Source organism: Bos indicus, chromosome 23, assembly GCF_029378745.1.
Source record: "Bos indicus isolate NIAB-ARS_2022 breed Sahiwal x Tharparkar chromosome 23, NIAB-ARS_B.indTharparkar_mat_pri_1.0, whole genome shotgun sequence".
In the NCBI taxonomy this organism is placed as follows: domain Eukaryota; kingdom Metazoa; phylum Chordata; class Mammalia; order Artiodactyla; family Bovidae; genus Bos; species Bos indicus.
The window spans coordinates 18,530,198-18,543,252 of record NC_091782.1 but is presented as its reverse complement, the minus strand read 5'-3'; the positions used below and the strand labels follow the sequence as shown (position 1 = coordinate 18,543,252).

General features: G+C 49.5%; 2 protein-coding genes across 3 annotated transcripts in view; one reads left to right on the top strand and one right to left on the bottom strand.

Moving 5' to 3' along the window:
- XPO5 (exportin 5) overlaps positions 1-5,010 on the top strand; it is a 43,876-nt gene extending 38,866 nt beyond the window's left edge. Inside the window, exons 25-32 of one of the 2 annotated variants that reach the window (XM_070778032.1) lie at positions 88-134; positions 879-976; positions 1,595-1,657; positions 2,522-2,604; positions 3,034-3,141; positions 3,274-3,411; positions 3,594-3,758; positions 3,884-5,010. In XM_070778032.1, coding sequence (XP_070634133.1) covers positions 88-134; positions 879-976; positions 1,595-1,657; positions 2,522-2,604; positions 3,034-3,141; positions 3,274-3,411; positions 3,594-3,758; positions 3,884-3,943 — 762 coding nt within the window. In that variant the 3' untranslated portion in view covers positions 3,944-5,010. The remainder of the gene's footprint in view (positions 1-87; positions 135-878; positions 977-1,594; positions 1,658-2,521; positions 2,605-3,033; positions 3,142-3,273; positions 3,412-3,593; positions 3,759-3,883) is intronic. The other variant, XM_070778031.1, reaches the window with a different exon arrangement.
- A 1,083-nt stretch (positions 5,011-6,093) lies between these two features.
- Positions 6,094-13,044, bottom strand: POLR1C (RNA polymerase I and III subunit C). The gene is made up of 9 exons (XM_019985880.2): positions 12,843-13,044; positions 12,652-12,723; positions 8,084-8,191; positions 7,740-7,872; positions 7,336-7,455; positions 7,098-7,250; positions 6,802-6,951; positions 6,569-6,685; positions 6,094-6,455 (listed from the first exon to the last, which is right to left on the bottom strand). Exons 1-9 carry the CDS (start codon positions 12,909-12,911, stop codon positions 6,337-6,339), a joined length of 1,041 nt encoding a protein of 346 aa, XP_019841439.2. The 5' UTR covers positions 12,912-13,044; the 3' UTR covers positions 6,094-6,336.
- Positions 13,045-13,055: the final 11 nt, after the last annotated feature.

Genomic DNA, 13,055 nt, shown 5'->3' with positions numbered 1-13,055 from the left:
CTAATTCTCACCACTGAGTGGGCCTTAGATATTATCTTTTCCAGCCTTGCCCCCAGTGTAGTGCTTATTTCTGTTTTGTTTTCCCAGAGGCTTTCCCAAAAATGGCAAGTCATCAACCAGAGGAGCCTGCTTTGGTAAGGGAGTATCTCTTCTCCTTGATGGATGAGCTGGCAGCCAGGTTTGGGGTGAGAGAAGGCAGCCATAGGGTAGGAAGGATTCTACCATCCCAGGTCTAGAAGAGTACTGGGTTATAGTTAGTCATGCTCAGCCTAAATGGTAGAAGGAAGGGTTCTACCATCCCAGGGCTAAAATAGTGGGTTATAGTTACGCTCAGCCGAAACAGTAGATGGCCTTTCTCTCACAGGCAGACTCAGCTCAAGCTTTCGTTGGGGATACCTTCAGCTGCCTTAGGTGAATGCTGAGACATTCTTACCACTTAGGATTTTGATCGAGTCCCCTCGAGCCAACTGGATAGTCACAAGCATTATAATAATGCCCCTCAGTGATCACTGCTGCTGCATACAGGCTTTCTGCAGCTGTGGAGAGCAGGGGTCACCCTTTGTTACGGTGCCTGGGCTTCTCATTGCAGTGGCTTCTCTTGTGGAGCCTGGGCTCTAGGGTGTGTAGGCTCAGTAGTTGTGACACATGGGCTTAGTTGCCCTGTGGCATGTGGGCTCTTCCCAGACCAGGGAGCGAACCCGTGTCCCCTGGGTTGGCAGGTGGATTCTTAACCACTGGAAGTCCACTGCTGCCCATTCCTAACGTCCGAGTGGAATGTCGACCAGGGAAGTCAGGAGAAGGAAGTGGGCACAGAGGGCCTGGCTAGGGTCACTGCTGCTTTTGCATTCCCATGAGCCTTGGTCCCTGATTTTGTGCAGTGGAGAAGATGAGACGACAGATGAAAACCCAGAGTCGCAAGAGATGCTGGAGGAACAACTGGTGAGGATGTTAACCCGAGAAGTCATGGACCTGATCAGTAAGTGGCGTGGGAACCAGGGGTCGAAGACGGGCCTTTTTCTGGAAAAACAGCTGGTCACTCACCTACATGTTTGCAGCAACACGGACAGACTGATAAGAAATAATGAACTAAATAGAGACTAGGTAGCCTTTAAGTCAACTTAAAGACATGTTGTGAATTGTGAACTGAATCGTAGTTGTTCATACTAAGGCCAGTACATGAAGAAATGGTTTAGATAGCAGGAGGGATTTGGATTAACGGTAGGAGTAACTTCCTAGCTTTGTCAAACGGGGAAACTTTTAATTCTTGGACATGCAGGTGGTTATATTTTTTACTTTTTGGTTAGTTCATTTGTTTGACATCCATAGTACACCAGTTATACCTATGAGACCTCCACTCCCAGTCAGTTACTCTTAGGTCATTCTGTAATTTCCCTCCAGTTGATTGAACTTGAAGAGGGACCAGAACACGGTCTGGTCAGATGCTTTGGTTTCTATTGGTGAAGCCGACTTTGTGCCTGGACGGTCCTCTACCTTCCCCCGTCCTCGCCTGCCCAGAGACAGTTTGGGATCCACTGGCCTGAGATGGCTGTTGTCTGGTGGTGATCAGCCCAGTAACCCTGCTTTCTTGCTTTAGCTGTGTGCTGTGTTTCAAAGAAAGGTGCTGACCACACTGCTGCTCCCCCTGCAGATGGAGATGGTAAGTGAGGCTGTTGCAGCCCTTGGAGGTCAGCCTTTAAGCTCCTTCTCCTCAATACTGTTACTTTTGTAACCAGGTCAGTTCCCATAGAAAACATGTCCCTAGCAGACTGGTGTGGAGGAGACTTTGTACACATACATGTAGCTTTCCCCCGTACTGGCCCCCTTGCTGTGTTCTCCCAGCACCATCCCCCCACAGAGCCTCTGCACTTGTGATCCCTCTATCCAGATTCTGGATCAATCCATCCAGAATGATTGTTCTCCTAACTATATGCTGGACCATCCCAGTATATTGTTGCTTTTATTCAGGTCTCTGCTCAGATGTCACCTCTGAGAGGTGTCTTTTATGACTATCTTATCAAAAACAGCAACGCCAGCCTCTGGTCTCCTCCTCTGCTCTGTCTTACCAGCACTGATCACTACCTGACATCATGTTTTACTTATATTTTATCAATTACTTCTCTCCCTCACTAGAACTTAACTCTCAACAAGGAAGGGATTTTGTCCTATTATATCCCCAGTAAGTAGGGATTTTGTCCTATTTCTGTTATATCCCCAGTATGTAAATCAGTGTCTGCTACAGTGGGTGCTCAAATATTGGTTCAATGATAAAAGAGCCTCAGCATTTGTGGCTTTTTAAGTAACTGTCCAGAAAAAATTGTTTTGCAAGTATACAGTTAGGTGTATCCCTAGATCTGCCATGGGCCAGGCTTCTACACCCTCTCATGAGCCTAAGGGGATGTCCCAGTACCTAGAACCACTAGTCAGCCCAGGATCCTCACTCTGCTTTACTCCAGGCTTCTGTCAGAAAGGACAGCCTCTGTTCTGAAAGGATGAACCTTAACATTCTGCTCTCTGCTTACAGATGAAGAGATGATGGCCACAGAGGTAGCCCCTTCGGCCATGGCGGAGCTTACAGACCTGGGGAAATGCCTGATGAAGCATGAGGTGGGTGGAGGGGCAGTTGAGGTTCTCTCCTTGCCCTGCTGGGCAGCCTGCATCCACTTTACTCACTTTCTGGTACCACCAGGAGGGTATCTTGGTAATATTTCTTCATATGGGAAAGGCACAAGGCCCCGGTGTTACCGTGCTGGCGTGGGTCAAGGCTCACATAAACACCCAGGCACAGCGCCACCAGGCCACGGTGTTCAGCTTCCCCGAGCCTGGGTTCTGTCTCCTTCCTGCACAGGTTTTCTTTTCTATACTGATCGGTTCCTGTTTTTGATGGCCTGATAGACATAGCAGAAATAAACTCACATCTCTTCAGTAGCTGCTTTTGTCATTTTCCTGCTTACCTAGTGAAACGCTAACCCCTGATGCATAACAGAGAACACTGTGCTTGAGTTCTCATTGTATTCCTTCATCCTTTTCCCTTAGGATGTTTGTACAGCGCTATTGATTACGGCCTTCAACTCCCTGGCCTGGAAGGACACTCTGTCCTGCCAGAGGACGACCACACAGCTCTGCTGGCCTCTCCTCAAACAAGTATGGTTCCTCATCCCTCCTTCTCACCCCTTATGAAACGTTGGGGTCATGGGGATTGACTCAGTTGGGCGAACTGGGGTGCTGGGGCCTTCAGAGAGTCCCCCTTCACCCTGAGCACAGCTGTCTCCCCAGGTGCTGTCAGGGACACTGCTCGCAGATGCTGTTACATGGCTGTTCACCAGCGTGCTGAAGGGCTTACAGACACATGGGCAGCACGACGGCTGCATGGCTTCCCTGGTCCACCTGGCCTTCCAGATATATGAGGCGCTGGTGAGTGGAGAAAGCCTTCAGGCAGGATGGCTGCAGCTTGATTCCTCACAGGCCGCTTCCAGTCACTTGGGCCTTAATAAACTCAACACAGGCAGTTGTCAAGTTGCTAGTGCTGCCCCTGAGACGTGGGTGTGGCAGGGCCCAGACCCATGCCATTGAGTGGGTTTATCCCTACTTCTCAGCGGCCCAGGTACCTGGAGATAAGAGCTGTGATGGAGCAGATTCCAGAAATTCAGAAGGACTGTCTGGACCAGTTTGACTGCAAGTTGTTGAACCCCTCTCTGCAGAAAGTGGCTGACAAGCGCCGGAAGGACCAATTCAAGCGCCTCATTGCTGGGTGCATTGGGGTAGGTCTCACATTTTCCTTAGTGCTCCCAACCACCTTTGCAGTCGCCTCAGAAGCCAGCTGTGGTCCTGCCCATTATGGTAAGATAAGCCCTAAAGTAACCCACTACTCGAGCCCCAGCATTAGTTCTTTCTGTCTTCCACAGAAACCCCTGGGCGAGCAATTCCGGAAAGAAGTTCACATTAAGAATCTTCCCTCACTTTTCAAAAAACCAAAGCCAATGCCGGAGACAGATGCGCTGGACGAGGAGGGCGGCCTGGCCACCATCTTTGAACCCTAAATCAAGCTGTTGCGCATCCTTCCTCAACCTTTATTGTCATCTCTTCTTCCCCTGTGTAGCTGATCTCTAGGCCCCTCTCCACTGCCACCTCACTTTCCACCGTCGTCAGCCTGGAGAGAGATCCAGGGCTGGAGCTGGAGAGAGCGGGCCCTGTTTAGGGCCGGAAGTCATTGTGCTCAAGTATCAAGAGAGGGAGTCAGGGCTTACACCATTCTGTCTAGATTTCCCAGGTATCTCCCATCCTCTTTGGAGTTTTGCCTTTTCCCAGAAAGAGAAGCTAGAGCAGAGCGGCCCTTCTCCCCACGCCCTCCCGCGCCCAGGCAGCCATACACCTGTGCAGAGTGGTAACTAGGGGCGCTGCACCCAATGCTGCGGCCAGCCAGGCTTGCGGCAAGGGCTCAGCCCCAAACTACTTGTGCCAGAGTTTTTCCTGGGTTGTTGCGAGTTCCACTGAGCCCCCTTGCTGCTGGGCTGACAAGAACCTTCCCCATTCTCCAGGGGCGTATCTGGGTCAGGTGCTGAACTGAATTTGGCCAGTTGCCACTTTGTTTTGAGCAAGAATCTGGTCACCTGAGGGGTTCCGTGGTCTGAGCCACTGCTAAGCTCTGGGTACAGTATCAAACATCCATCCCTTCAGGGGCCAGGGCTGGGCCAGGGTCTGTAGTGTTCTAACATCCCTTAGAGCCCACACGTTTTGTCCCGCCACGAATCCTCAGTGTTGTTTCCCCAGCCCCCAGGGTCCACTCAGACACAAGAGCCACAGTACCCTATCTAGTGTCATGTGATGTCACTGGCATTCAAGGATAAATCCAGACCAACTAGGCTATATCTGTGACAAGCAGCTAGCCACTGGTCTCCTCTCCTAGGACTAGCTGAGTCCAGGTGCCTTCAAAAATCTCATGGTCTTTTTCGGGTCCTGGTCACTTCCCTCATGGGCCATTTCCAGAAGAAAAAAACATGCCTTCCCATCAGAGCCTATATTGTGAGTCTCCAGTCTGTTCTAGACATCACTGGATGGCCCTATAAGCAGAGGGGACAGGGGTGTGGGAATCAAGTTAATCTACACAGTGTTCACGAGCTCCCCACAGGCCTGGCATCAGCCCAATCCACTGACCAGGCTTTTCAGTGAGAGCATGGACTGAAGCTGCAGCTCTTAGCTGATGTGGCCCCAGGTCAGGCGGGGGCAGAAAGAGGTGAAGCTGGAAAAGACTTGGCGTCCACATAGCACCCTCTGTGGCACAGGCTGGGTCCGTCCCCTCTTCCTGGGTGGTGCTTTGGGCTTCCTGTCCACTGTGAAGGCCATCTCCGCATGTTTCCCTCCAGATTTACCAGCTGCCCACTCTTCTCTGTGGTGGGGCTGTGGAGGGTATAGTTGTATTTATTGTGTTGTAATATTTTTAACATCCAGTGACTTCATGCTAGAAGTTTTCTATTGTTTATATAACTTTTTTGTAGAAACATTTAACTGAAGCACATCTGCATGTCAGTAAAAATCTCAGTTTCATACAGAAAGGGCCCCAATCTGCCTTTTTCAAACCAGTGACACACTCCAGGGTCGCTGTTCCTCACGAGCATCTTGCCAAGGGGGTTGGACAGGAGGAACTGACTAGGAGACCTCTCCACCAGGCCCGCCCTCTGAACTAAGAATAGCACGCCAGCCGGAGGATTTCTCTCCATGACATGTAGACCAGGTAGTCCTTGCACCCTCAAGTGTCGCCACTGGTGGCCGCTGGACCTAACCCAGAGGGGCTGTCCAAAGAGGACTGCTCTTCCTGCCTGTGTCTCGATGGCTCTCTGACTTGACTGCCATGGAACAGCCTCTTCTCTCAGGAACGTCCTCACCTCTTCCTATCCAGGAAACAGGTGAGCAGCACGTACTGTTTTTCTGTGGTCTGCTTGTGCCCCCATTTGGCATTCTCCTGGGGCTTCAGAGGTACTTGGCCCTGACCTGCAGTCATGTCTGAGGCCAAAATTCCTAACTGCTAAATAATGCCAAATCTCTTCTGAGGTGGGGCCCCATGTTTCTGGATGGAAACTGAAGAAGCTGTCTCCAAGAAAAGGATTTTTGTCTGGATGTGAATTTATTTACACCAAGGCCTTACAAAGGCATAAAAGTCACATTTTGTGGCACATTTAACAAAATGTATTGACTGAAATAAAGCTGGAATTGTCCCAAGAAAACCCAGGCCCCCTAGTCTCTCTGGGCTCTCAGCAGCAGTCCTGCAGGGGCAGGGCAGAACCTGAAGTGTCCAGCTTGCCTCAGGAATATCCAATCCCGGCCATACCATCCAGCGTGGCCTTAGTCCATCTGAACCGCATCCAGTTCGTCCAGGAACCGCTGACACTTCCCCATCAGCACCTTGATGGCTTCACTCACCAGCACGTCTGGTGGCAACACCCCTGTGGACTCAACAGAAACTGGGGACCAGAGAGAAACACGCCTTACACACACTGCTAGATTCCACATCTGACCTCCAGCAGACTGCAGCACCAAAGAACCACTGCCGCCCCACCCTCAACTTGAAACTCACAGATAAAATGGTCTCGAACACGCGCAAGCCGTACAACCTTCTTTAGCTTTTCATTCCGGAAGACTTCCCTGCTAAACGTATCTAGCCGGGGATTGGCAACTCTGGCCACCTTTTTACCTAATGAAAACAAACCGTATTATAAATACATGAGCCCACAACTTGAATTTCTCTCTGCTACCTTCAAAGGAAATATGCTTTAGGGCCGGGCTTACACAGCATCCCAAATCCCGTACCTTGGATCTCCTGCACCTCAATAACACCAGGTGAGAAGCAGCGGCTCAGCTCTTGCGCCGCCTCCCCTTCCACAGGCTCCAGCAGGGCGATGTCTGGCAGGAGCCTGTAACTGGCTGTTGCCACAGGTGAAAACTTGGCATGATCTTTGCCTGGAGGAAAGAGGGCACTCAGAGCCTGGGAGGAGACCCTTCTTCATATTCCCTAAGCTACTGAGCGAAGGCCCAGCGGCTTTCTGCCTGTTGGGAACATCTCAGCAGAGTTGATCATGGCTCACAGTGTAGTCAAAAGGTCTCACCAATGCCCTTGACACAGTGCATGAGCAGGTCAATCTCCTGGCCAGGCCGCAGCTGTGCAATGAGGATGTCGTCGTGCACCGGGCGGATGGCGCCCTCCGGGAAGAGGTCGGCCTGGTTCCCCAGAGGCACCCACGTCATGTGTCTGGTGTACACTGCAGGGAGCACATCACACCCGAGCCCTTGAAACGCGCCCACCAGGGAGCAAGCCCCCCTCCCCCCACAGCCCCCGGCGCACACCTCTGTGGTTGACATAGAGCTCATTGGGGTCAGAGGAGTCTTTAGCAGCGTGGGGGTTCCGCGTGCACCTGACCTGCAGCCGGAACTGCAGGGTGTCGATCTCTGTGCCACCTTCGTCTCCTGCACAAAGAGGGAAGGTGGGGGGCTCACAGCGCTGACGGAAACATCAGCACCAGGCACTACGCCGACTGCCTGGCACATTTCTCTCATTCTCTTGGCAAACACAGGAAGGGCAAGGGTAAGTGTTCCCACAGAAGAGCACAGATGCACCCCAAGATTGGTAATGGACCCAGGGTCCCAAGGTAGATAATAGAGGATTCAAACACTGGCAGTCTGATTCCAGAATCTCTTTCAGAGGAGCACAGCCCCCCTTTTCCCCAAATGTCATTTTCTCAAACCCTCACCTTGGTTCCTATATTCAAAAAGACGGGGGTCGGCATGAATGGGGATGAGGCCCAGGCGGTGGGCGAGGATCTCATCCTGGACGATGGACGTGTTGTTGTACACCAGGACCTTCTCCACAGCCATGGTCGGCACCTGCCCAAGGAAAGAAACCCTGCAGTCCCCCCATCAACTCCCCCGTCTCCAGATACAGGGAGACAGAGACCTCATCCTAGGATACTTGATGAAAAGTTTACAAAGAATGAGCAGGAGGAATGCTCAGCAACACTGCAAGAACACCGCTTGAGACAATTCCTCAAGTGAGGCCCCCCGACAACCCCACCTTTGCCACCGTGTCCACCGATACCTCAGCTAACAGAATGCGCCGAAACGCATTGGCGATGGCTGCGTCGATTCCCACCATGTCAAACTCCAATGAGTTTTCATCCATGTGTACCACATCCACACGGAAATTCTAAAGGGATAGGAGAAACACTAAATGAAGCCTGTTTCTGTACACGCAATACCTCCCCCCACCTGACATTCCCCTCAAAAACCTCCCTTTGCCCAGATGTCCCTCATTAGACCTTACTTTCTCCCCCAATCCTTCATTTGATTTTGGAAAAGCCTTCATTTTTATCTTCCGTTCATTTAAAACCCTCCACAGGGACTTCCCTGGTGGTCCAGTTGTTAATGCAAAGGGGACACGGGTTTGATCCCTGGTCCAGGAAGATCCCACGCACCATGGAGCAACTAAGCCCGTGAACCACAACTACGGAGCCAGCACTCTAGAGCCCATGCTCCACAGGAAGAGAGGCCCCTGCAATAAGAAGCCCTCCCACTGCAGCTAGAGAGCTGCCCCCACTCACTGCAACCAGAGAAAGCCCAGGCATATGAATCAAAGACCAAGCACAACCAGAAATAAAACTTTTTTACAAATTCCTTAAAAAAATAAAACCTTCTGCAATATGGCTTCCAGCCACATTCACAGAGGCTATGTTACTAAGAACAGGCTCACACAGTGCCCACCCAGTTGACACTACTCAATTTTTATCTTACTATACACCTCTGCTACACCTGGCATTGTTGAGAGAAGCCTGTTTCCAAACTCAGCTGCCTTGATTTCAGAGCATCAATCTTCTCCTCCTCATTGACCAATCCTTCTAAATTCACAGTCTTCTACCTACTATATAAATGTTACTGTTTCCCAAGTTTTTGTCTCTCTCCAGTGTGACCTCATGAGAAGGCAATGGCAAGCCACTCCAGTATTCTTGCCTAGAAAATCCCATGGACAAGGAGGAGCCTGGTAGGCTGCAGTCCATGGGGTCGCTAAGAGTCTGACACGACTGAGCGACTTCACTTTCACTTTTCACTTTCACACACTGGAGAAGGAAATGGCAACCCACTCCAGTGTTCTTGCCTGGAGAATCCCAGGGATGGGGGAGCCTGGTGGGCTGCAGTCTATGGGGTCACACAGACTCGGACATGAGAAGTGACTTAGCAGCAGCAGCAGGGTGACCTCAACCCTGCTCATGGTTTCAGCAATTATCTGTATGAACAACTCTTTATATATATATATATATATAATCAGTTTGCTGGACTTCACTCACAGGAAACTGTATGCCTCAACATTCCCCTTCCCTAGACTGATTTCTCATCGCTAAATGACCACCACGCATCAGAGCAGTAATTTTACACTCCCCCACTAACAGCCCATATCCAAGCAATCACCAAATTTACCTTTCATCTCCCCTGTGCTCTATTTCATCATCACAATCTGCATTTCTGCCTTCAGCTTCAACTTCCCTATGCAACTGTCACAAATTGTGCACACCCCACAGGACAAGCCTCAAATCCTCTATCTCTAAACTTGCAGATATGATCCTACTTGCTTAAGAACTCTTCCAGAGCTCCCTATCACCTCTGGTGCCTAAAGTACACTTCAATCTTGCCTACCACTGAGCTGCTTGGACACTCCTCAGCCTCTGCTCCTTGTTCAAGGCTGAACTTAGATGTCATCTCCTTCAGGAAATCTTCCATACCTCTGCTCCCCATTCCCATTCTGGATTAAGTGTCTGTGTGGGATACCACCCCCAAAAAAATCTGGACCTCCACCCCACCCCCATCATCCTTTCTTGCTTCCAGCTGCCTTTGCTGCATTACACTGGAGTCATTTGTTTATGTTGGCCTCATCATACACAGACATTGGGCAAAAGGCAAAGCCACCTCTCCTTGTTTTGCACTGAATGAGATGATGAAGCATGGAGGAATGGGATCAGGAATAGGAATTAAGCCTTGATTAAACTTTGTGACACCTGTATAGTAAACCCTGACTAGAAACCCAACAGAGCTTGGCCAAGCATGCGCAATAAAGAGGCACAGGCTTCTGTACAACCTTCCACACCTGGTGCTTCACTCTAAGGGAAAATTAAGGGGGAAAAAGGCTCTTAGTGTGGTGGCTTTAGGAGACAGACGCACAAGAGAAGCTGTTATAAAGTGCAATCAAGAAACCACCCATCCTCCCAATAATAAATAGACTGTCCCTAATCAAAGAAGTCAAGTGGGCCTTAGGAAGCATTACTATGAACAAGGTTAGTGGAGGTGATGGAACTCCAGTTGAACTATTTAAAGTCCTAAAAGATGATGCTGTTAAAGTGCAGCACTCAATATGCCAGCAAATTTGGAAAACTAAGCAGTGACCACAAGACTTGAAAAGGTCAGTTTTCATTCCAATCCCAAAGAAGAGGAATACCAAAGAATGTCCAAACTACTGCACAACTGAGCTCGTTTCACATGCCAGCAAGACTATGCTCAAAATTCCCCAAGCTAGGCTTCAACAGTAGTGAACCAAGAACTTCCAGATGTTCAAGCTGGATTTAGAAAAGGTAGAGGAACAAGAGATCAAATTGCCAACATCCTCTGGATCATAGAAAAAGCAAGAGAAGTCCAGAAAAACATTTACTTCTGCTTCAATGACTAAAGCCTTTGACTGTGTGGATCACAACTGTGGAAAATTAGAGAAATGAGAACACCAGACAACATTACCTGCCTCCTGAAAAACCTGTATGCAGATCAGGAAGCAACAGTTAGAATTGGAGATGGAACAATGGACTGGTTCAAAATTGGGGAAGGAGTACATCAAGGCTGTGTATTGTCACCCTGCTTATTTAACTTATATAACTTACATGCAGAGTACTGGCTGAAGCACAAGCTGCAGTCAAGATTGCCAGGAGAAATATCAATAACCTCAGATATGTAGGTGACACCATCCTGACGGCAGAAACTGAAGAGGAACTAAAGAGCCTCTTGATGAAGGTGAAAGAGGAGAGTGAAAAAGCGGGCTTAAAACTCAACATTCAAAAAACTAAGATCATGGCATCTGATCCTATCATTTCATAACAAACAAATGGGGAAAAAAATGGAAACAGTGACAGACTTCATTTTCTTGGGCTCCAAAGTCACTGTGGACAGTGACTACAGCCTTGAAAGACACTTGCTCCTTGGAAGAAAAGCTATGACAAAGCTAGACAGCACATTAAAAAGCAAAGACATCACTTTGCTGACAAAGGTCCATATAGTCACAGCTATGGTTTTTCCAGTAGTCATGCATGGATGTGAGAGATGGTTGAGTGCCAAAGAATTGATACCTTCGAATTGTGGTTCTGGAGAAGACTCTTGAGAGTCCCTTAGACAACAAGGAGATCAAACTATCAAACCAGTCAATCCTAAAAGAAATCAACCCTGAATATTCACTGAAGGACTGAGGCTGAAGCTGAAGCTCCAATACTTTGGCCACGTAATGCCGAGAGCTGACTCATTGCAAACGAGTGATGCTGGGAAAGACTGAGGGCAAGAGGAGAAGGGGGCGACAGAGGATAGGATGGTTGGATGGTATCACTGACTCAATGGACATGAGTTTGAGCAAACTCCAGGAGATACAGAACGACAGGGAAGCTTGGCGTGCTGCAGTCCCTGGGGTCACAAAGAGTCAGACACAACTGAACAACAACAAAGAAACCTGCACCCATTCAAGGAATTAAAGGAAGGGGGCTAGAAAGACCCTCGGGTGGGCTCCTCACTCGTGTGGACACCCGTATTCTTCTGTGAGTGCCTACTTTCCCTTCTCCTTATAAATTGCTTCTTTGTTCTCTCTACACCTCAGTTTCTCTGTGTGACTTTTTTTTTGTACTCCCTGTCCAAACTCCTTTGGACAAGTAGAATAAGAACCTGGACCTTTAATTTAGCCTGTCCCACATCACAAGTATGGTAGGAGACAGACGGACTCCCATTGAGGTATTTACTCTCAGCCTCCTGTTTGCCCTCCAGAAACAGAAGAAACAACAGAAACAGAATAAACAGTCTTTGTCTCTTGTAAACATCTTGAAGAAATAATCATAGCAAGAACAAAGCAATGCAAAATCCCTCCTCTGAGTAAGGATTAAGGGATCTCCGCTTCCCTCTTTTTAGGATAAGGAAGATACATCACAAGTGCAGAAAAGCTACTTGAGGTCAAAAGTCAGAGGATAATTCAGGCCATAATGAGTCTTGCTCTTTCCAGAAGCCTTCGCTTCCAGATTCATCTTGGCTGAGAGATGAGTGTGTACCCCATGGGAGGATCCTGCCCGTGTGCCTTTCTACATGTACTTTTCTTTTCAATAAACTTCGTACTTTACTCTGTACCTTCTACCTTCTCGCCTGAACTCGTTCTTGACTAGGCAGACAAGGTACTAGAGACTCTAGCCCTAACTGCTGGCTCCTGTGGTCGTGGTTAGGACTACCGGTGGGGAAAACTAAGACCCTGCTTCCAGCTACCGCTCTCTGCAGCTTGCTGCAAGCTGCCCTTTGCTGCTGCGCCTTGGAAATTACAAGAACAGCTTCTAAGGTACAGGTTGCTCATATCACAAAGTCCGATCCCACAGTTCCAGCTCCACCTACCTTCTCAAAGCGGTCCTGGTCCCAGGCATCATCGTAGCCTGAATAGTTACCGGGAAAGTCAGTGGTATGAACCTAGAGCAAAGAGAGACGAGAATGTCCGCGAAGGGGCAGCGAGGCCAAGCCCGTCCCCACCCTGACCCCAACTCATCCCTGATTCACTCTGCTCCCGAGCTGAAGGCCACAAGACTTACATTGCGAACCCCGAACTCCCCTAGAACCACGCGGGTCCTCATTTCCTCCACAGCCTGGGCCGCCGCCATCTTCAACTCCTCCACGCGACCAGAGTACCTAACTGATGCGTGCGCACTAGTCGTCCGCCTCTGTTTCTGTAGCAACGCACCACCTCCTAGAATCTTAAATATCGCGAGACTGTGCCTTGCCTCCGTCCACGTCCCCAGCTACCG